Source organism: Dermacentor silvarum, chromosome 3 (assembly GCF_013339745.2).
Source record: "Dermacentor silvarum isolate Dsil-2018 chromosome 3, BIME_Dsil_1.4, whole genome shotgun sequence".
Taxonomy (NCBI): domain Eukaryota; kingdom Metazoa; phylum Arthropoda; class Arachnida; order Ixodida; family Ixodidae; genus Dermacentor; species Dermacentor silvarum.
Window position 1 is genome coordinate 16,721,841 of NC_051156.1, and position 24,997 is coordinate 16,746,837.

Consider the following 24,997-nt stretch of genomic DNA (forward strand, 5'->3'; position numbering starts at 1 on the left):
ACCCAGCTCTGCTCATTGCCATTTACTGGCCCCATTGGGTCGGTCGCGCATTGAGCGGACCACCTGACCGTTGGTCCTTTTTGCTCTCTGGAAGTTGGTGCTAGCGTACGTGCCGTTTGCCGTGGAGACGTACAATCCGGCTTAAGCACTTGTGCGAGCCATTGGGCCGCCTCGCGCACTGGGTGTTGACATGGCAGCGGTACCTTGTTAGGCGCTACCGGAAAGGGAGTTCAAACGTGGTGGCGGACGCCTTGTAGCAAGCCCCGTTTCGGCGTCTGATCCTTTGGTCCGCCACTTCCGTGAGCATTCGCACCAAGTAGAAGCCGGAGCCTCAGTCTCCAATGGCTCAAAAGGCACGAACCTCACGCACTTAGTAGAGAAGGGAGTCTGTGTCTCCAATGGCTCGAAAGGCGCGACCCTCGACGGCGAAGCGATCCCCGGATTGCCAGCCTCGAGAGAGGACGTATATACCCGGTGAGCCCCATTACTCCCGCTGGTATCGTCTTCAGCAGGCAAGAGCTGCTAAAGGCTCAGCAGAGCGATACATTTTGTAAATAGAAATCGTTGACAGGCTCAAAGAGCCGAGCTCCCAAGAGGAGCGGGGTGGCAAAGCCGTCGGGCGCACACTGACAGCTGGTATTGCTGTTGGCGCCGAGTGCCACGCAGCTGGTATTGCTGCGGGCACGTTGGATACGTATCTGCTTGACGCCGATGGAGTTCTCCTGCGCTATATCCCATCTGAGGAGGCTCCCCAGGAGTCTTTCAAGGTGGTGATACCCCACAGTCTAAGGAAAGTCACCCTGAGCTATTTCCACGACTCGCGAGGGGCCAGATATGCGAGTGGCCTTAAGACTTTCCAAAAGTTGTGCCGCTCTGCTATGTGGCCAGGCATGCAGCGTGACACTCTTCACTACGCCAGCTCATGCCGCGCGTGCCAATGTGTAAAGCCTCGCACGGGCTAACCCCCCGAGCTCATGCAGCCAATCGACAGCCAGCTACCCTGGCAAGTCGCGGCTTGCGACATTATGGGACCTTTTCCCAGAAGCTGGCGAGGCTACGTTTTTCTCCTGGCTGTCACAGATCACTTCATGAAATGGGTTGAACTTTTTCTCCTTCGGAAATTAACGGCACATGCAATCTGGGACTGAAGTCTTTAACTGCTTTGGCTTTCCGGCGGAGCTGATAACGGACAACACGTCCTACTTCACAGCCAAGGTGTTCGTGGATGCGTGTGCTGCCTTTGGCATTAAGCATCGCAAGACAACCACGTATCAACCACAGGCCAACCTGACAGAGCGGATTAACCGGAACCTCAAGCCCTTGCTTGCAGCCTTTGGCCAGCAACACGAGGATTGGGATGTCTGTCTTAATGAGATAGGCTTCTTCTTGCGGTCCACGGTGAACAGTTTGACCGGGTACACGCTCGCTTTCCTCAACTTTGGGAGAGAGCTGCCAAACCCCATGGAACGCGTTCTGCGGCCCGGCAGCAGGGCATGCGCCACGAAAGCCAGCCTTTCCAGCTACACGGCGGAACTGCGCTCGCGGATGGATGCAGCCCTTGACCTGGCCCGTTCCAAGCTTGCCAAAGCGCGAGCTGGACAAAAAGCCCAATACGACCGGTCACATTGGGACGTGCACTACGGTTTCGGCGATCTCGTCCTCAGACGGAACCATGTCTTGAGTGACGCTGCCAAAGGCATCTCCGCCTCCCCGTCGGCTAAATGGTTGGGCCCGTACCGAGTCGAGACCAAAATGTCCCTTCTGGTATACAAGCTGGCTGACTCTCAAGGGAGACCAGTCGGTGGACCAGTTCACGTCTAGGACCTCAAACCTTTCGTTGCCCGTAGCAACGACTGGGGAGAGGGGGAGGCGGTCAATGAACCGCAGGCAAACTGTGACATGGCTGGCTTCAGGCCATGCCACCGGTACAACCTGTGGAAACGCACCTAGTCAGCTTTCTCCCACTAGCAGGTAGCTGGACTTCATTCCCTACCATGCCGGTGAATGGAGAAATGTAGCTACGGTGCAAGGGCGCACATCGAAGCGGTGACAGGCCCATGTGGCCTAGTATACCCTCTTATGTGTTGCCCAAGCCTCAGCCAGACGCCCCTTCTTGGGCAGTCAGCCAGGCGGGCAGCTTTCTTGGTATGCCGGCTATGCTGGGGGGCTTTCCTGTATTTTCCCTTGTGTCAAGTCTTCTCCCTGTGCCTGGCTCCACTGTGCCTTCAGTCTTGCTGACCACGAAGCCAGCTGTCCCTGGTCCTACCATGCCAGCCTGTTGCCGACCTCAAGGCCTGCTGCTCCTGGACCTTCTGCCATTACTGACTCCCTCCTTGGGAGCCATGAAATCGTGCCAGCCTTGCTTCCTGCTGCCTAGGCTGCCGCTAACCGCGGCTGGTCTGCCCAATCAAACGCTGACCTCTGGCTGAGGATGGTCACTCCGGCTTTCGCTGCTGACCTGGCTGCCGGTCATCCCAGCCTGCTTTTCCTGCTAGCGCGCAATCCGGAAGGCCCTGGGACCTCCGTAGTGGCTGCTGCGCCAAAATGGCAGCCACGCCTAACGCGTTCCTGGCTGATCCTGTCCGGCGGACCTCGAGTGTTGCTGGCTAAACCATGGTGCTGCCCCGCCCCGTCCTTCCTGGGCTGCCGACCCTTCCTCCTGGCAGTGAGCCCTTCTTGGTGTGCAGAACTTTGGTAGCCAAGGCAAGCACCTGGCTTCGTATCAAGTGAAGACGACGACACCCTCTTGGACTTTGCCCCGTTGGCTTAGCCCTCTTTGGCTGAGTCAACCTTGCCACTTGGCCTCGGTCAGCCACCATCAAAGGCTGGCCTCGGTCTTTAGGAGGGGGGAATGTGGGGATCGAGGTGCCTTCCCGCGCCTCGTCCCCCAGCTCGCTCGCGCGCGACGCTTAGCTCAATCTTCGAGAACCGCCGCCGTAACGGCAACATGGTGGACATGACTAGCGTGCCGGACCTATTTTCCCGCGCAAACCGTGCTTCTCCTCCCCGGGATTGGACTTGCCCCGCGAGAACACGTCACCGGGACGCGCACTAATTGGCCTCCCGAGCGGCGGCCCCCGGGCACCCTCTCCACCCGAGCTCTCGTCCGCTGAGCGCTTCCTCGCTGCGGCAGATGCTCACAGGCCCGCAACGAGGTGGTTACCAACGTGGTTACATTAGACCTTTGTTCTCGCGACTCCTCGTTCTCGCGCTTGGCGGACCGCTACCCGGTTAGCCCTAGCGCAGCGGGCGCGCGTACTCGATCAGTCTTGCGGTGAGCCTTGGCCTGTAAGCGCCGTGACTGTCGCACTGTGCTGTATCTTGGGTGAATAAACCCATGTTTGTTGGCGATCTGACTTCGGAGCCTTCTCTGCGCCGTGCCGGAGAGTCGACGAACCCTGCCGTAGCGCCTTTGTGCGTTGCGGAGTTGACGAGCGTCGTGCCCTTTCCTGACCGTCGCTCGTAGGGTTAAGCCTTGTGCAAACCCATCTCCACATCTTTTGTTAAGACAAATGCCCAGACTTTTTTTTTTTGCGAATAAAAATAGAATGTTGAAGCCTAATATTGGAACCAAGTCTCAAAAACAATTTAAAGAAAGAAAAACAGAATTTTTACACCTATACCTTGCTTTAAACCCAGCAGTGAAAGAATGAACTTAGAAGTAGTCTCGAATTCTTTATATTGGTGCAGGAAAGCTCATATTCATGCACCTTGTCTCTGCTGACAAGAGACATTGCGGGAAAGATAAAATACTACAAATTTCGAGACCAGTGGAGAACCACTTTAAAATTTTTTTCTCACCTAAAACAAAAATTACTTTGATAAAGCTTTCTCAATTTAAAAACAATACAGTGTGCTACAGTGCACTATTAGATGTACTGTTTGGAATATTTTAGGCAAGATCACCTCTATGTTAAATTGCCAAATGAACATACGCCAAAATTGAGTTTTGCAAGTTCATTGGTAATTGTATGCACTGCTGTGCAGTTGGCTGTTGTAAATGTTAAGCTTTTACTGGAGGCCAGTTGCTCAGAAAAAAAAAAAAAAGAAAACCTCTAAATGGACCATTTTGTCTATTCCTAGGCCGATGTTAAAAAAGAGAGAGAGCACGCGAGAGATAGAAAGAGAGAAAGGGAATAAAGAATGTAATTTTTGGTGTAATAGCAGGCCTGTATTAATTTTCCTGAGAAAAACTTGTTTTGCTCTCACACAGAAGGAAGCATTGCTTTGGTGACACCCTTTGCGACGCATAATTTTGTGCCTTACAACAAAGTCCACATGGTACTTGCGCTAGCGAAAAATTTTTTCATGACATGACTTTTTCTTATGTTGAAGGAGAGAGTAAACATTTACTTTGAGAATCAGCATGAAAGAGTTTTTCTTTCTTCACTCAGGATGGGCGGCTCCCCTAAGTCCAGAAAGCCGTTGGCGACCGCTGCTTCACGTGCCTGGTTCACCAGCTTGCACTGACCTTCCAGGTCTGAGGCTGCGAGCGAAGCCTAGCACGATTCTTCACGGTGCTCTTCTGCTTCGTCCTGGTTTTCTGTGGCGCCTGCTTGGTTGATGGATATTGGGTGGCGCGGACCCTCGACCACTATGTGGAGAGTGACCCGGGCACTCCGCAGTAGCAGCAGAAGTATCGGACGCAGGTGGGATACAACCTGTGCAATATAACGCCAGCACATAAGGGTTGGTCTGGAGGCGCCGCAGGGCAACCATCTCTTCCCTGCTGAGTTTGGGGTGACGTAGTGGATATTTTCTTCTTTCCAATTGGTAATGCTGTAGGATATCCAAATATTTCCTGGGGATGTCTTCCGGCCTCGTCACCTTACGAGTCCCCTCTGGCAGGAAGGCCCGGCTTGTGTGATCTCGGGCTGCGGCATGCGCCGCTTCGCCGATCTCGAGAAGTTGCTACTGGCTCGAGATATTGTCCAGGATTTTGAGCGCGATCGTGGATATGTGACCTTTCTGGTAGCTGCGGCATGCCGATTGGGAGTTGCTCAGTATGATAGTGTTGTTGGTGCACGTTGATGTGGCTAGCGTGATAGCCACTTTTTCGGCTGAGTTGGGAACCAAATTTTTTTAAAGAATTCACGGTTGGTCAAGCGCCAAGGTTGGAGCAGTTGGTATTGAAACTCATGGGAGTGAACAAGACGAGAAAGAAGAGGTTGAAGAAGGCCAACAGAGTTGTCAATCGTGTGGTTAAGCAACTACAGGAAGAAGTTTTGAAAAAAAAAACAAGCCAAGGACATCACACCAAATGAAAGTAGATCGTTGAACAAGCTTCCATGAAAGGATGGTACGAAGCATGAAATCAGCAATGAGGAAAGTTATCGAAAAAAGACTTGTCAAGAGAAGAGATGCAAACAATCACAATTGAAGTAGAAGCAGTCCTTTATAACAGGCCATTGACCTACGTGTATAGCAAACTGAATGAGCCTATTGCACCGGCTCATATAGTAGGTAGAAAGCATAGGCTCAAAGACAGTATCGAAGGTGAAAGAAATGTTGAGAAATAAATGAAAAAACACAAAAGATTGGTGGAAAACCTAGAACAGGGAATATCTGAAAGAATTGAAAGAGCAAAGTAACACAAGAAAGCAAAAAACGAAAGGGAACCAAGGAGATATCATTTTGCTTGGCGCACACTCTCCTAGATCCTTCTGGAACCTGGCTAAGATTATGGACCTTTATCCTGGAGTAGATGGGAAGCTGCCACTCCTGTCTCTTAAAAACAAAGGAAAACTTGTCCTGTCCAACATCTTTACACACTTGAAAGTTGGTTCCACTGATGAGAAGAAACTTTTTGTGGGCTGGAAGCTATTGAAACTCATGGGAGCAGACAAGACAAGAAAGAAAACTGTGGGTACCAAAGGTGCGCGCAGTAAAATCAATAAAGAAAGACAAAAAAAGAAGAATCTTGATTTTCGTTCGCATCGAACACAGCTGTCTCGTCTTGTTTGTGCTACAGTTGGCATAAAATTGCCCTATAAGCATGCAATGAATAGCATCGGAGAGGTTGAGTCCCCTTGCCTGACCCCTTTCTTAATCGGTATTTTCCTGCTTTTCTTCTGAAGATTAGGACAGCTGTGGAATATTCATAGATATTTGCTAAGACATTCATGTATGCTTCAAGTACTCCAACTGTGCAGTGCTTCCGTGACTGCAGGTATCTCTAATGAATTGAACAGTTTTTTATTATTTATGAAAGCTGTGGCTAGTGTTACATCTATACGTAACAACAACCATCGCTAGGGTTACGTCCAGACGTAGCTGTAACGATCACCGCAGTTTTTTTGTCGTCGGTGGTTGGCCCACGTCACTGGGCCACATGTAACATAAAGTGTGCCACTTCACGGTGCGTCTTTGGTACTCTAATTATTTTGCCAGTGTCTCTACTGCCAGTGCCACGGTCGTCGGCGTTGCACGTTTGTTGCCAACGCATACGAGTTTGAAAACGGATCATCTTCCTTCACAAACTTGCATTTGACTTGCAACTGACATTTGGATGATACCAAAAGCTCTACAAACAAAAAAAGCTTCCCGACTGTAGTTAAGGTCTCGTTCATTCTCCTGTTCTGAAGCCCCATATTTTGTTTACTAGCAATCGTGTTCCAGAAAGGTGGAAGGGAGACCAAGGCTGCCCATGCAGCAAAAACACCTCGCATGCATGGCACACAGGCGGGTGCGGCTTTCGCATTCCCTTTCCTTACGGTGCACACACGCAGTAGCCAGATTTATTTGTTATAACCAATAATGCAGCATGGGAGCATTATACGAGGGTGAATCAGAAAGACGTTGCCTCTACTTTTTATTAGACCAAGTTAGGTACATAAAGGTAATTACAAATATATTCACTATTCTACGTACCTTGCACTATTTTTTCACATAGTCCCCACACCGGTTCAGAGATTTGTCCCACTGCAACACTAAATTTGAGATGCCCCTGAGGTAGAATTCATCCGGCTGACTGTGGAACCACCGTCGGACTGCTGTCTTGGCTTCACGGACTTTTGCAAAGTCACACCACCACCACCTGGCACTTCTCAAAGCGAGACACCTTTTCCCCGTACGTGGGCTACATTTCCCTATGGAATTCGATGGGCGTTCGTCCCTTGCTCCATAGAAAATGAATCACACTTCGTTGCTCGTACGCTGTGGATGTGTGAAGCACAACCGCCATGTTCAACAGCAGCGTGGCGGATCTACCGGCAGATTAGGTCAGGCAGGTTCAAGAAAGGTCCACCGCTGGGAATGGATATGTTGACTTCGCATTTACAGCTGTAATTTGGCTAAAAAAAGGGACAAAGACTTTCTGACTTACCCCTGTAATAAGTGGTTTATTTTGCCACAGAAGACACACAAGAGCTCACAGTGCCGTGGCTGCGCATTGTTACGCCCGATTATTGTCCAAACCGGTAATTTTATAAGTGGGTTCGACTGTACTCCAAAAGAGGGTGAAAATTCTCAATCGCCTGTGGCCCAGGGCCACCATGAGAATCTACTGCAACCTTGCACGCATCTGATTTTCTGAGTGCTGCCTACTTCACATCATTGAAAAGAATGCACAGTAAGGACTGGTTGTAGCAAGACTTGCACAGGTCGGGATGGTTTCGTAACGTAGACGCTTCCATCAGAAGCTGTGGCTCGTGCCAACATGTTACCAAACACGCAAGTTGGAACTGACTCATACTGCTCAGTGCACATGCAAACTTGTTCAAAGTAAGAAAATTGACAGGACAAGGACAACCTTTGCTCATTTACTTTCTTGTCTAAGTGTTTGTGTGTGCTGAACAACATGAATTCATTCCAATTTGCCCGCTTTACAAGCCTATTTGAGAATTCTGAGCCTCTCTTATACCTTGAGAAGAGGCTTGTTATACAAGCCAGGAAAGCTGCAAGAACAGAAGACGGGTGGCGACGCCCCCTTGAAGTTCTGGTAGGGCCTAGTTATTGGTATCTATAAAAACGAGTTGAATGGTATTTTAAAGGAGATAAAATATTAAACTAGGCAAGTTTCGAGAACATTTAATGAACCAACGATGCCCAAATACGAAGAAATAATTTGAAATCCGTGACATCACACTGATGTACCGTCACTAGGATTTTGGTGCGAAAAAGAAAATAGATTAAACTTCAGCTTTCATTTTTGCTTCTAATAATCAGCCTCTTATCACGGAATTAACAACAATATATATAGTTTTTAAAGAATACTTTGTCAGTCTAGACTGATTTAGTGCCTGCCTCCTCACAAGACCTGAACAGAGTGCCTCACAGTTTAACCAGTTCCTTTTGTTCTGCACAAACACAAGCGAGAGAACTGCGGCCCCCCATGAACAGGCCTGTCCTGCACATGTCACGCATGTGATGAGGCAACCCAATGCAATCAATGTGCCGACTGTCTGCCAAGCAAACTTACCGACTGGAGCTTGTACTTGGCTGCCCGTGCATGTGCTGACAAGTCCAGGCTGCAGGCCCAAAGGAAAGAACCGTCACATAACTCACTCATTCACATTAGTTGCACAAAATTTTTACGTTTCTACACTTATCCTGCTGAATTTTATTTAAAACCAAGAAACAACACAAGCAGCAAGAAATGAATGATTAGGCACACTATTGGCTGACCTAATGCAATGCTTCCAAATGGTTTCTGCTAGGGTGACATAAGTTGATGTGAATACGACATGTCAACTGCAGATGTACAGTGGTGTTCAAGTGCAGTTATCACTACAGGTTGGCTCAACAGATGTACGGCAAACTTAAAGAGGTGCTGGCATACATCAGGAAAGAGCTGGAGTGTTTGTGTGGCTGTCAACGACTACAGTTTGGTTCAGTGACAGCAATTTGTTTGCCAATTTTGTTCAAAATTAAAAACATACCAGGCTAGCAGTTTAAGTTGCTAGTAGTGCAGCAACTTAAATATATGCCTATTCTTCATTGCCAGCACACTATTTATGGCGAAAATTTAGTTGAAAAATAAGGGAAATGATAAAAAGATACAAATATTTGCTTCTAAGGGTAAACAAATTAAGAACTGTTTTGACAAAAGCACACACTTCTGGCGATTAGAAACTGTGCTCATAATTCAAGATGGCAGACCGATGCAGCATAACAGTAGTTTTCAACAGCTGTGCTTCTATCAAAACAGCCAATAAAGCCCCAGGACCCCAGCTGGACTTGGCTATGCAACAGCAAGCAAATGATGAGCAGACCGCACATTTTGCTCTCCGTTGCTTTTCACTTTGGAGGAGCAGGAGAACAGGTAGCAAAAAACATGCCAGAACTAATTTTTTTTTCTGCCACCATAGCCTTTTTTTCTGCCACCATAGCCATAGCCACCTAAGCACCTCACGACAGCCTGCTTACTGCCAATGATGAAATATGTCTTGGTAGTAAATGGTTTGAAGTGCTTAGAGCTATATGAAGGCCCTTTAATGAACTCCCTGGGAGTACTAAAAAAAAATGTTTGGTCCTTAAGAAGAAGCTTTAGCTCGGAGCCTCCTATCTAAATACAGTCGAATCCCCCTACAACGAATGCCGCTACGAAATTTCCGACACAACGAAGATTTTCCAATTCCCCGTCAGCTGCCCATAGAAAGTAATACAAAAAAAGTATCTTCATAATGAAGACATTTTATTCGGTATTTCCGCTTCAATGAACTTTTCGAGAACGAAACTGGGACTGAATTGAAATTGGAACTGCCGAGTAGTCAAATTAGAAGGCCCTTCCAAAGCTGTGACGATCGTATATCCTCCTGAACGAGGTTTTCGCGAATGAAATCAAATTCAAAGTACCGATTTGCGCCACTGCAATCTATAGCCTCGCGTGGTCATCACGCGCCTGCGTGAAACTGCACAGAATCACCACAATCGCTGCCGTTTTCTGTGGTCTGTGTCCGGTCGAAATGGCTATGCCAATGAAGAAGCTTAAATTTCTCTCTCACGAGGAGAAGGCACATATGATCGCCGAGGCAGAAAGCCGAAGGAAAAAATGTCGCAGTTTCGCCCAAAAGGCGAAGCATCGATTGCGATAGCAGATTAGTAGACAGCTATACAAACTAAGAATAGTAGTTTTATCGGCCGTATAAACTTGTAAACATTCGCTAACTAAATTATCGAGCACGGTGTCATGCGCGCACAGGTAAACATGAACACATCTCGCTCGATGACCACGGAAACTCGGTGTCAACACGCTGGAGTGAGAAGGCGTGGCAATAGCAGCGAGTGAATTGACCTCCGTGCCTGTCTCTCGCTTCAACGTGAACTAAACGTCGAAAGCACGGCGCACACGACTCTACCGGCACTAGTTGCACTTTGCCCACATCGCAGATTGTTTTGAAGATGAGGCCCGTGCGGCCGCTCACTTTGTGCACATCGCAGATTGCTTTTAAGATACTGCGGCCGCGCCGCAGCTGCTGTTGTCAACATGATGCCAACATCTCGTTGTCTGGGGAAAATGACAACCCACTAGACACACTACTGACTCCGGCGACTGCTTTGAAAGTAATAGATCTTTTTGACCTCACCTTAAAAGGTATCAGAGCCCACGACAATGACACTGCAATGGCTCTTTTAACGGACTGTGAGACTCGCGTAACGCCTTTGCTTGCCGTGAAGCTCAAGAAATCCAGACTTACCGACTTCTGGAAATAAAACTTCCGGTAAGCGCAAGCTTGCCAAGCTTGCCGACTCTGTCATAAATATGCAATGAAATTGTGATAATTCAAACGCTTCATTGCGGCGGTGCATGTGCCGCAAAATGAGCATTTCGCGATTGGCTGGGCACGCATGTTGAGGTAGGCGTGAGACGCAATGTACGAAAAATGCTATAGCAGCGGCGTGAAATGCATTCTCTCATGAAGTTGACACTCTATTGACCTCCTTCGGTACATCTCAACCTTAGCTCCCATGCCATCGCGAAAATTTCCCAGGCAATGGTTTTGGTTTCGTTCACGGCTTTGCCATTTAGCATACGTATATACATACTAATTTTGCGTCAACAAAGTTCTGCCACAACGAAATTTTTCGCATGTCTCATGAATTTCATTGTAGCTGGACTCTACTGTACATGAGGAAGGAGAAATTGTTTTTCTCGGCAACCACTGCACCAAATTTAATGAGGTTTGTTGCATTTAAAAGAAAAAGTTAAAATCTAGTGACTGTTGGCTGCGAATATTTAGGTCATCAATTCCTTAATAAAAATTGCAAAAAACTGCAAATTTTCAGAAAATGAAACTATCACGCTTACAACTCTGTAACTCAGCAATGAAAATTGATATCACAATTCTGTGAATTGCACCTAACAGTACACCTAAAGTGGACAAAATTGATATATTATACATGGCTCTCAAACAGACCACTAAATTGTGAGTAGAACTTTTGCAATACCCTTGTAAACAAAGTGACAAAATGACGGAAGATATAAATTGACATTTCAAATTTGTCCGCTTTGGATGCTCTAAAGGATGCAGCTTACAGAACTGGGATATCTGTTCTAGGTGCTGAACTACAAATCTGAAAACATTGTGCTTCTATTTTTTTCAAACTTACCAATATTTTGAAAATTCTATGAGAAAAATTCTGGCTCTAAATCAAAATTCCGCTTCCAACAGTCACTAGAACTTGACTTTCTCTTTCAAATGCAACACATTTAATTAAAATCGGCCCAGTGGTTATCTCAGAAAAGCGTCTCATATTGTTACAAGCGTGAAAGTCTTGTGTTATTTGGGTTTGCGCCATAAGCTATAGCGGGACGCAGATAAGAGGCATGGAAGAAAAGGATGTTTTGCCAAGGGATCACAGAACCTAGGCTGGCGCTCAAGACCGTCGGGTACGTCGTGTCCCAATAAACCCTCTCCTAACAGAATAACCCATAACAGAGTGGTGGAGATGCTGGGTACACGACGTCGACGTACTACGGAGTCCCAAGTGCTTTAACTTCGCCGAAGCCGCCGCCTTGCTGGTCTCTCGCCAACAGTCATCATGCCACAGCACGGAGAACCAGACCCAGCTCCAGTTGCAACCGCGCAAGGGTCAACGGCAGCTGCACCCACACAACATTACATGGAACCACGCTCGTTCGCGGGAAGAGCGGGAGAAGACGTGGACGAGTGGCTTATGCACTATAATCGGGTGAGCCTATATAACAACTGGAACTCGGTCACCAAGCTTGACAACATCGTCCTATTTATGAGAGAAACCGCACTGATGTGGTTCGAGAATCACGAAGAGTCTTTAACAACATGGGAACGGTTTGTTGAGGAAATCGGAAAATGTTTTGGCGACTCTGATGCAAAAAAGAAACGTGCGGAGCGAACGCTTGCCTAAAGAGCTCAAAGTCTGGGAGAGACATGCACTACTTATTGTCCCTTTTCGCGGCGATCCCGTGGGCGCTGCCGTTTGATCACGTGGTGACGCGTCCATTGCTTGCCTCAACTGCCTCCATTGCCTCGTTGTTTACAATGGAAGTATATGACGCCGGCGCGGTTTAGAAAACCTCTGTTGTCGGAGATATTGTAGACGGTGACCAGGGGCGCGATCTTGTACGCGTTCCAAAATGGAACGGAGGCATTCCGTTCCATCGAGCCGCACACAATTGGTCAATTTCAACCGCGACGTTCAAATTGACCAATCGTGTGCAGCTCGATGGAACGTAACGCCTCCGTTCCATTTTGGAACGCGTACAAGATCGCGCCCTAGGTGGACGACACGAAGCTTTGATCACAGCTTCAGAGAACATGCAAAAGCGCTTTCGGATCTGATTAAGCTATGTCCAAACGGCGCAGGCAGCGTATATGGTGCTTGTTCTAAAAGCGGGGCTAAATATGTATTCCAAGCTATCCAAGCTTTCCGATTATGAATTCAGTCAGGATTAGTGTGTTTTGTTCTTTGTTCTTTATTAGGCAAATATTTTGAAGCAGTGGCCTGCCAGTTTCTGACTCAGTGAAGTTCCTCGGTGCAGCCACTATCTGATTATTTTCTGCCTAATCGCTCGCGGGTGTGCTCAGTTTCGATAGATTTATTCTTACTGCGCACAAGGCTTGAAACGTGGCTGTTTTGTACATAGTAATATCTTGTAGCAAACATATATTACATCTAGTAACTCGCTTACTCTTGTGGACCGTCACGAAACATTCAGCTTTGACCATTCGTGCGCCATAGGTGTAGTCCGTCATTTATTGTGCATATACAGTGCGCATATATTCAGGTGTGCGCCCATTCACTTATTCTTGATACGTCGGCGATATAGTGGGCGTAAGTTTTCCTGCCATTTGGGACAAATGTGTATACATAACGTGCGCGAAACTTACTATGACAGCAAGCGGTGCTACTCCCTTTGTCATTGTTTAACGAGTGGTACTCTATCTTGCCGACGTTCTGGGGATGACGCGCTTTCTTTGAAGGTTAGCTATACACGGCTGGCGGATGAGCAAATTTCTGTATCCTCCAGGAAAGCCGCACATCACGAAATGCCGGTAACTCGTTCGGACAATTGCAGCAGAGGTCCGCTAATTTAGCCACACAGATTCATTCTATTCCTTAACATGCCAGTCACTATTTTTGCAGCCAACTACTGCACACGTCTTCAATCCACATGATTCAATCTAGCATGATTGGAGCACAGTGTGTTAGCGAAAATTCAGTCGCATTTCCGACAGCTGATCGCACAGAAGCAAGGTAGAGGCGGTAATGGTTTCATATTTGTGCGCGGTCGCTGAGAAGAGGTATGGCGCGCCACCGTGAGCGCCATCTCGTTTCTCTAAAACAAACTGCTCCGCGAAAAGGGTCAATATAGAAGAGGTGCTCAAGCTGTGCAAGATCGTAAACCCGCGGATGTCTGAAGAAGACCGAGTCGGACATCTTTTGAAAGGTATCGCGGAAGACGTCTACAATTTCCTGATATGTAGAGAAGACCTCACCTCCGTCTCTGGTGTCTTGCGTCACTGCCCCACATTTGAGACGTTGAGGACCCGTCGTATCGCACCCAAATTTGGACGACTGGGAAACGTGACCACTGTCGCCAGAGTCGATACGAGCCCGTCCACCGACCTTGCCTCTACTATCCGGGAAATAGTATGCGAACTGCGGCGGCACAATGAAATAATGTACAACACAGTTCAACCGCCGGCTATTTACCCAGTACCTCACTCAGCGCCCGCAGCACCATGCGCTACTTTTCCACCATCTGTGTGTGTCGCGGACGTCGATGTGGCTGGAACTATGTGGGCACATCCGGAGACGTGTCCGTCAGAACAGCGATATGGGCAACGCTTTCAACCCAACCGTGGTGCACAGTGGCGTATGGCTCCTGTTCAGCGTACTGATATGATGTACCCAGTTCGACGACCTCTGCCGGCTGAGCGCTTTGAGCGACGTGTCATCGATCGCCCTCCTCCTTTGTGCTACAACTGTGGTGTCGAGGGCCACATTGCCAGGTACTGTAACGCGGCCCCACCATGCCGCCAGCCGCTGAGGTACGACCGATCAACAATACCTGGCCAGCAACGCGTTGGCCGTGCGTACACCTATCCAAGCCGTATGTCCAACGAGACCTTGGGAACACTGCGAAACCGTTCCCCTGCCTCCAATCAGAGCTTGACACCACCGCCTGCTCCTCGCGTACACCGGTCACCATCTCCCCGGCGCTTCTACCCGTCGCCTTCGCCGGAAAACTAGTTAGCGCGGCCGTTGGAGGTGAGGCCGCTGGACAGTCTTCGATTTTGACAGAAATACCTCCGCCAACAATGGCCTTAGTGGACACAGGAGCGACCATTTCAGTAATGAGTCTCGCATTCAAATGCCTGCTAGGACGAAAAGTGATGTTTTCATGGGAGCGTGCCGACATGTTTCGTGGAGTAAGTGGAGAACTATTATACGCTGTAGGTCTGTGCAGTGTGAAAATTAGCTTGGGCAGTGAAACATATAACGCGGAGTTCGTAGTTTTACCTCATGCGTAGGGCCTCGATTTTCTGAAGCTGTGTGGTGCCAATGTTGAGTGCCGAACGGGCGAAATAACTGTAGATTCTAGCCTTCCGGCCGTATTTGTGGATCACCCGCCGTGTTACGAAAGTGAAAGTGCCCTTTGTGTGTCTACAGATACCATTGTACCGCTGTTCTCTGCGAAATGTGTCCCAGTCGCCTGTTCTCCTGCCACCGACAGAACATTTGATGCTACTGTAGGGCCCGTCTCGCTTAGTTGCATTAAGAAGAATGTTCTGGTCCCCTATTGCACGCTGTCGGTTATTGACGGGTGAACTGTCTTATGGACGATAAATTGCTCCAATGAACCCACAATACTACCAGAGGGTCTGAAACTTGCAGCTATTCGTGAACATCAAGTGTTGGCGCTCGCCATCCTCGCAGAAGGCCCCGATGCCACGGATGAGTCCCATTAAGCTGCATGCGCGACGGACACTTCCATAATGGCAATGGTAAACAAATCGCTCAGTACGAACCAACGTCAGGAGCTCGCGAATATTCTACAAAAGCACGTCGCGGTGTTTGACTTTTCCCAGCAAGAAGCTCCACCATCCTTTCCCCCTTCTCGTGGACAGCACCGCAAAGACACAGGATTTCACCAGCCTCTGCGACAAAAGCCATACCAGGTGTCCCCTTCGGAGCGCAAGGTGATCAATGACCAAGTCCGTGACATGCTAAAGAAAAACGTTATTCAAGAGTCGAGTAGTCCGTGGGCAGCCCCAGTAATTCTAGTCAGAGAGAAAGATGGCACATGGCGATTTTGCGTTGATTACCGCCGCCTCAACGCCGTTACCAAGAAAGACGTATAGCCTTTGCCACAGATTGATGATGGTATAGATTGCCTTTCTTCGGCCTCATACTTTTCGAATGTAGACTTGCGGTCTGGATACTGGCAGATTCCGATGCACAAGGCAGACAAGGAAAAAACGGCATTCGTTACACCAGACGGACTTTTCTAATTTAATGTGATGCCGTTCGGGCTGAGTAACACGCCCGCAACTTTTGAGCGATTCATGGACAACATATTGCGTGGCTTGAAGTGGGAAGTCTGCATGTGTTATTTGGATGATGTCGTGATTTTCGGATGCACGTTTTGTGAACACAACGCACGCCGCAATCTTGTGCTAGAGTACCTAGGCAAAGCACGCTTGGTATTAAACTCCAAGAAGTGTCGCTTTGGCGAACGCCAAACGCTGGTTCTAGGTCACCTAGTGGACAAAGAGGGCATTATACCTGATCCAGTGAAAACGGCTGCGGTTGAAGCCTTTCCACAGCCTCGCTCAGTAAAAGAGCTGCGAAGCTTCTTGGGCCTTTGCTCATACTTCCGTTGGTTTAATCCCGGATTTGCTCACATCCCGCATTCACTGACGTGTCTGCTTCAGAAAGGCGCTCAATTTGACTGGACCCCAGAATGTGCGTCTGCTTTTCGTGAACTGAAGTTCCGTTTGACGTCCCATCACGTTCTCAAACACTTCGACCCTGCGGCTCCAACAGAACTACACACGGATGCTAGCAGTATTGGTGTTAGCGCTGTTCTTATTCAACGCTTCGACACCAAAGAACACGTCGTCGCGTACGCGAGTCGCTCTCTAAGCAAGCCCGAGCGCAATTACACCGTCATGGAACAGGAATGTCTCGCAGTGATTTTCGCAGTACAGCGCTTTCAGTCATACCTGTACGGATGCCCTTTCACGATCATCACAGACCATCACTCTTTGTGCTGGCTCGTCAATCTGCATGATCCATCTGGTAGGCTTGCACGTTGGACCCTCCGTCTACAGGAGTACGACATCACCGTTTCCTATAAAAGCGGTCGACGGCACTCCGACGCAGACTGCCTTTCGCGGCTACCGCTTCCCACGACGGACTGTGACGTGGTCAACTTCGACCACTACATCGTATCCTTGGAGCCAGCATTTCCTAATCTAAATACCTTTAGAACTGAGCAGCAAAATGACGACACTTTAAAGCAACTGCTGGCTGCCAAAAAGAAATCAACAGCCAATCGCTTTTGCACACTTGATGGGCTCCTATATAAGAACTATTCTACCACAGGCTCACGATATCTTCTCGTGGTCCCGAAAAGTCTACGCACTTCCATCTTGCGGGCTATGCATGATGACCCAACCTCCGGTCATTTGGGAGCAGCTAGAACACTTTGCCGTCTTCAAGAAAGGTTTTACTGGCCTAATATGCATCAGACGACGCGGCAGTACGTGTCTAGCTACAACGAATGTCAACGTCGCAAGCGTCCCACAAGTACTCCTCCTGGTAGACTGCACCCTGTTCCACCCCCAAGGACTCCATTCGAGCAAGTCGGCGTCGACCTTCTCGGCCCGTTTCCACGGTCCTCTAACGGAAATGGTTGGATCGTTGTGTGCACTGACCACCTGACATGCTACTGTGAGACGGCTGCAATACCATTGGCTACTGCAGCCGACGTGTGCCTTTTCTTGCTACGATTTATCATTCTCCGACACGGGCCTCCTAAAGTCGTTATTAGCGATTGTGGGTGACAGTTTACTGCTATGTTGTTCAAGTTTTCGACACTCTACGCCGTACCATCCCCAAACGAACGGTCTGACAGTGCGCACCAACAGAACTCTCACGAACATGTTGTCCATGTACGTCTCAACAGATCACAAGAACTGGGACAGTGTTCTACCTTTCGTGACTTATGCATTTAACACCGCCCAGCACAAAACTACTGGCTACAGCCCCTTCTTTCTCCTTGACGCCCGGCTGCCACGTTATACCATTGATACGATTTTTACATTTATGAACCACGATGATGCCTGCATATCTGAGGCCATCTGTCGTGTAGAAGAAGCCCGACGCCTTGCTTATTTACGCACTCGTGCTTCACAAGATCGCTCAAAGGCACGTTACGACCGCCGACACGTCACATATGATCCAAGTGACTTAGTGTGGCTATGGACGCCAACAAGAAAACGTGGGTTGTGTGAAAAACAACTGGCACACTATGTTGGACCTTATGTTGTTCTAGAGCGTATAAGAGAATTGAATTACCGTATAGCGCGCCTCCATTCAAATGGTCGACGCTCTTCAAAGACTGAAGCAACTCATGTTGCCCGCTTGAAGACCTTTACCTCTCGAGATGCTGTTTGACTTGCCCGGTGGGCTTCGTCTGCGCGGGGGGATGTGTTACAAGCGTGAAAGTCTTGTGTTATTTGGGTATGTGCCATAAGCTATAGTGGGACGCAGATAAGAGGCGTGGAAGAAAAGGACGTTTTGCCAAGGGATCACGGAACCTAGGCTGGCACTCAAAACCGTTGGGTACGTCGTGTCCAAATAAACCCTCTCCTAAGAGAATAACCCGTAACAATATGTATTTGAATAGGCGGCTTCGGAGATAGGCCCGAGCTAAAGCTTCCTCTTAACAGCTGATTATGTGAAAACAATGAAATTACACCAAGAGGCAAGTGAACGAAGCCAGCAGCTACTTCTGGTGAGCAAGGTTTTGTTTGTGCTCGGTTGCTCATCTGATTGACCAAGGCGTACAGAATACTCAAAGTGTACACCGATCTTGTGTCGCCATCCATCCCCAACAATTGCTGCCCAGCAGTCACCCAGCAACTATACAGTTAACGCATTGGAGGATATTCTTCAGAATGTTCAAGTGAAGCATTTGTGTGTCTGGTTCTGGTCCTGCCGTTTTTATCCAAAATATGCCCACTGTTTTAATAATGCATCAGCATGCAAAAATGGAATGCACTCTTGGCTGTGTGATGTCAATGGTGTGTGTATATATATATATATATATATATATATATATATATGATCTTGTTCCTCTATTTTTTAACAGTGGAGCTGTTTAAGCCAGAGGTTGGCCCATACAGCGTGGATCAGAAACTGCGCCTGGCGATGACGTCACCGCGCATTGCCTAGCAACCACTTGGCACAGCTGCTACGAGCTGCTACGACTGCTGAGATTGTTTGGCTGCCATGGGAATGATGGTCAGTGCATGGATTTGTCTCATCTTCATGCTTGTGACTGCAGATGTTCTTGTGGCTTTGCTACTTTATCTGCCTTTAGTGGCGTAAGTCAATGATATGATTGATGTTATTCCTGCTAATATGTCCATTCGGTTATACGCTGATGACAGTGTTATTTTAAAGGAAATTGTGTCTCATGATGACCATGTGTTACAGAGATGCCTTATAGCAATCTCTGACTGGTGTTCGAACTGGGGAATGCAGCTCAATGTGGAAAAAACCGTACTTTTAGGTGTAACAAGAAAGAAATTTCCCAGCAAATTTAATTACCAGCTTGAAAACAGAGCTGTCACCGAAGTGGAAAAATATAAATATCTTGGCGTTACTCTTACCGATAAACTCACATGGTCAACACATATCTCGGATATCTGCTCAGCGGCATTAAAGAAACTGTGGTTTGTATAGAGAAAGCTTAAACACGCGCCTATAAGAACTAAAATATTAGCCTACAATGCAATAGTGAGATCCAAATTAGAATATGCTGTAGAAGTCTGGGACCCGCATACTATAAAGGACATCATGGAACTGGAGCGAGTCCAGAGAAAAGCTGTGAGATTTATATACGGAAAATATGCCAGGACAGATTCTCCGTCCTCATTAATGTTACAAAACAGAATACAGAAACTACAAACACGCAAAAAAATTAATCGCCTTGTACACAATACTCTTTCTGGAAAAAATAATATAGTGTTACCCGCTTCTGTATGTCAGCCTACTACGAGAAGAACACGACACAGTCACGAATATTTGCTGACCCCAATTTTCACTAGAACAAACGCTTACAAGAACGTTTTTTTTTCCCCAAACGGTGAGCGAGTGGAATTCACTTCCCATTGGTGTATTTGAGTTAGATGATTTCATGGCTGCATTGGAAAAGCATTTTTGTGAATTTTAGTGATGTCGTAGTGTGATCCCCGCTTCTTTTTATGCACAATGTTATTTGCAACGTTACTTACACCTGTCTGTATTTTCTTTTTGCTTGCTGTAATACAACATTATTTACGCCGGTCTGTATTTTCTTTTTGCTTGCTGTAATGCCCCTCCTGCTTGGGCCAAAGTATTGGCCTGCAGTATTACTAAATAAAAAAAAAAAGTTTCGATAGTAAAATATACTTTTCTAAATGCAGAAAACTCTGCGAACATGCATAATTGTACTAAATGCAGCGGTTTCGCCTGTCGAAGTGGCCAAATCGAAAGACTTAAGTTAAGCGTGGCAATGTGCTGGATTGCTCGCGAAAAATTCTTGAAGGTTTTCTCCGCCGCTCGTCGATGTACACGTCCCTGGTGTAATGGTTTCAATATCGAGCTTGTGTGCTAGAGATTGTCTGTTTGAATCCTGCTGTTGGACAATTTTATATATGTTTACAGGGTTTGTCCATAAAGTAATGAGTCTGGGTCAGGTAAAAAGAAGTTATTGATCCGATCGGTACATATAATTAAAATTCTTCAAAATAGTCTCCTTGGGCGTTGATACACTGCTGCCAACATGATTCCCGTGCCGCAAAGGTTCGATAGAAGTCTGTTGCCTCTATCAGAGAGACTGTGACAGCTGTTGGATAGTGGGAACATCGTCGAAACGGTGATTTTGCAGGCTTTAATTGAGCTTTGGGAACAGGAAAAAGTCTGCCAGGCTCACATCGTGGCTGTACAGTGGCTGCGGCAAGGCTGCAACCCCTATGTGGGCCAGGTAGGCGGTCAAAACAAAGGCGGTGTGGTTTCCGTTTGACAGCTCTGTGAACGCTCAAAGACTTCTCTGGATAACACGGCATTGACGGTTCATCCTGGAGCTACAATTTCTTTGTGGACCACCCCACTCTTGTGAAAAAAGACAATGAAAATTTTCTTTACCTTGGACTTTTGACATTCTCGCTTTCTTGGTGTGCCACTCTGAATGTTGGCGCTTGATTTCGAGGTCGTACTGGAACACTCGTTATTCGTCACCTGTTATTACGTCATCTAAAAAGTCCCGTTCACTTTCTAAGTGCACCAACATCTCACGGGAAACGTCAACTCGTCGTTGTTTTTATACATCATTCAACACTTTCGGCACCATTTTCGAACAAACCTTCCGCATGTTCAAGTTTTCAGAAATAATTTTTAGAACCATTGTTTTGCACACATTGAGGTCTTTGGCGATTAATCTGACACTCAAACGATGGTCTGAGTCCAGGAGGTTTTTTTACTTTGGACACATTTCTGTCCAAACCACTCGTTGAAGGGTGTCCAGATCGTTCCACGTTTTCAAGGGCCTCCCATCCGTTTATGAACTCGCCGAACCACCGGAAAACCTGGGCCCTTGACAGGGTGTCCTCTTTGTAAGCCTCCTTAACCAAGGCAAGTGTCTAGGAAGCAGTTTTGCCCAGCTGCAAGCAAAATGTAATCGCATACCGCTGATTTAGCGAACGCTGCATTTTTAACGTTTTCTGTCGTGACAAAAACTCGAAAACAACTTTTGCGCAACTTCAGATCCTCACTGCGTCGGGACTTGGACGCGACTGCCGCTCGGTGCGTTACTTAGCTAACAACCCCCACCACAGATCCTGCCTCAGGGGAGCGTGCTACTGGCGACTAATGCGCCGCACGGCAGGCAGTTGCATTATTTTACGGACAAACCCTGCATTTCATTACTTAAAAGGCAGTCCTTGTTTAAAATGAGCAGTTTGCAGAGTCCCGAAGCCGTTCAAAGTTTAGGCAACTGCATGCCATGCAACCATTCCCATGGTGACATAACCAGGACCCTGCTTGTGGCTCCCGTATGTAGGACACTAGCAGCACAGTTCTCGCTAGTAATTGTTGTATGAAACTCTGGCCCACAGACAAACACGAGCCGAACTCACTCGATGACCACGAACACTCGCTGTCACAATGCTGGCGTGATGAAGAGCACAGGCAGAAGGGAGCGAATGCTTCCGGCTGCCTCCTCTCGCTTCAACATGTGTCCGACACTCGAGATTTTGTGACCTCAAACACTAACTAAGCAGACGAAAAGACAGTGCACACGAAGCCATCAGCTATCTCGGCTAGCCCAAAGTATGTCCCCGCTGAATATTGCCTCCGAGATGGGGCACACGGGCTGCGTGTCCGTTCGGCCACGTGGACGACCTTGCGCAGCCACGGCAGCACTAGAGGTTCCCTCCCCTAGTGTGCACCCTCAGCTTGATTCAAGTATCAGATGTGATATTTTGAATGGAATCTCCAATCACAATGCAGTTCTTATAGACCTTAATTCTCCTACTCCAAAGCAATGCTATTTCACATTTTGTGATTTTGATAGAGCTGACAATATGTGCATTACGAACGCATTGGTGGACAACTTTGATCATTTTTTGTCACTACTGTGTCTAGTGTCAATGGTCTTGTTGAACATTATTGTTTCGTGGACTCATGCATTGATCATCATGTTCCTTTAAAGAAAGAATAAATCGGCTTCCTTGAATGAAACAGCAAACAGCAGGCTGCAGAAATCAACAAAGTCCAATCGTGAAGTCGGCCTTTCCTTTGAATGTTCCAAGAAAGAACTTCAATCTCGGACTAAATGAGGTAAAGACGTCTTCTATTCTGTGCAGCTGCCTTTACCCCTTAAAAGGATACGGACACAGAATCTGAAAATTTTACGAAAATGCTGAAAATGAATCCTCAGTGTGTAATTACACCTAAAAGAAGTAGTCGCTTAGCTCATTTTTTAGCCAATGGCTTTATTTTTGGCGTTTTTGTGAGCGCGCGCGTTGCCGCCCCACCCGCAGGAGTTGGAAGGTGTGACGTCACGACACCCTCGTCGGAAAGCCAGCCGGCCGGCCGCAGTCATTCAAAGCGCACCGACGCCGCCATCGCGAGCATGGATTCGAGTTCTGGTGCGTCTACCAGCGATGAGTACACGTCTGATGACGAAGACCATTCCAACTTGGCAAGAAATATTGCCGCTTACGGTTACGAGCCTTCCACGTCAAGTGACGAAGAAGAGCAGGCGGCCGTGGAAGTGCCGGTCAGATTTTTGCAGACCGTGGTGCGAAGATTTCGCTCTGCACCAGACACTTACGCAAGAATTATTGATCATTTCCTGGTGTAAATTTTCGGCAGTGGCGTAATCATGTTGCTGCCGAAGATTTACACCAGCGGCGAAGTAGAATACACTTGGTTACTGCAATATTAGCTGTTTTTGTCTGTGAGCTATGCGCCACCAGGTGGCAGCACCATACATGCCGCTCACATTTACAGTTCCTCCCGAACGCCCCAACGCCCGCGTTTACCCGATAACAGGACAAGCTAAAGCTCTCTAATAGGCAGTATTGAAAGTCATGGGAGATGACAAGACGAGAAAGAAGAAGACAGCGGGCTCCAAAGGCGCGCGCGCTAAGAAAGCAATAAAAAGAAAAGAAAAAGAAGAATCTTGATTTAGTTCGCATCGAACGCAGCTGTCTCGTCTTGTTTCTGCGACATGGTGCCGTGACCAGGATTAGCGGCTACTCCTCTTCCGACTGGCCGCGGACTACCAGAACGACGGACTGGCCACAGAAGATGGACGAATAGGAGGCCCGGGAGCGAACGAACGGCAGCGAGATGAGACATCGACGGCAAGGAGCGGCACGGACACAGAGGGCGACCAAGATTCGGATGACGCCTCGCCGCTAGAATCTGTAAGCGACCAGCAGTTTCCTCAGTTATTCAAGATGAACAGAGAAGTGATTTTGAAGAAGCGAAAAACGCTGCGGACGCAAATAACAAACCTAGTGAACGATGCCGAAAAGAAACTGGAGGAGAATCATGATCCTACAGCGATGTTGCTGATAACCAGCCAGAATAAAGGTATTGTGTACTCACTAAAGAAAGCGGACGAGCAGATGGAGCAGTTCATAACACCCGAAACAGCTGACTCGGAGTTTGCGAAAACTAATGAGTACGAGCTAAAGATAATAAGTGCTCTGCACAACATCAACGCATACCTTTCTTGGCAAGAAGTACGGCAAACAGCGAGGGAGCAACCCAATTTTAATGGCGAAGCTAGACAATCTCAGCAAGCAACAACAGTGAAGCTACCAAAGCTAGAACTTATGAAGTTTGACGGCGATAAAATGAAATGGCAGAGATTTTGGCGGCAATTTGAAATAGCTGTACACGTAAGAACAGATTGAACGAAAATCAGAAATTTACGTACCTTCTGTCATCACTAACCGGGAAAGCGGCAGCTGCCGTGGAGGGACTACAGTTTTCCGACAGTAACTATGGCAACGCCATTGATCTACTCAAGCACAGGTACGGAAAAGATGACGTGCTGGTAGAAATGCACATGAAAGAACTAACCAACTTGAATACAGTAGCAAGCTGCAATGACCTTGACGGTTTAAGAAAGCTGTTGCAAAAGGTGCAAGTGCACATACGTGGATTGGAATCCTTAGGATTGAAAAGAGAGTCCTATGCAATGATGTTGCTTCCGATCCTGAAAAGAGCTTTGCCAGTGGATATGAACATTGGATTCCAGTTAAAACAAAGAGAAGCGATCAGTGGATCTTCATCACGAGATCAGAATGTGGCTTTATGTCAAGAAGATATTCTTAGGCGCTTGATGAAATACATCGAAGATCAAGTAGAGTGCAGAGAGGAATGGTCAACAGAAAGGAGAGAAAGCTACAGCCACAGGACTGAGAGTAAGCAGCATACAAGAACTGTTAATTTTCAAAGCACAGCTGCAAAGTTTTGCATATTTTGCGAGAATACCACTCATTATACTGATGATTGTAGGAAAGCAATGCCTTATGAAGACAAGAAAATGAAGCTCAGAGAGACAAAGAGATGTTTCCGCTGTACCAGGCCTCGCCATACTGCTAAAATATGTAAGACAAACATTAGGTGCAAGATATGTCGAAAATGGCATGCGACATCTATATGCCGAAGCAAAGAACTGACAGCACAGTGTACATCTACTATTGGTGAAAGTGCAAATCAGGAAGAGAAAACATCTACTTGCCAGTTTATGAACATCTCATCAAGTGTATTTCTGCAGACT

General features: G+C 47.5%; 1 protein-coding gene across 2 annotated transcripts in view; it reads right to left on the reverse strand.

Annotated features, from left to right (window-relative positions):
- The window catches only part of LOC119444234 (ARF GTPase-activating protein GIT1-like), a 149,118-nt gene that overhangs the window by 53,895 nt on the left and 70,226 nt on the right, over positions 1–24,997 (reverse strand). For both annotated transcript variants that reach the window (XM_049663219.1, XM_049663220.1), the window contains one exon: positions 8,420–8,468. In XM_049663219.1, the coding sequence (XP_049519176.1) occupies positions 8,420–8,468 (49 nt within the window). The remainder of the gene's footprint in view (positions 1–8,419; positions 8,469–24,997) is intronic.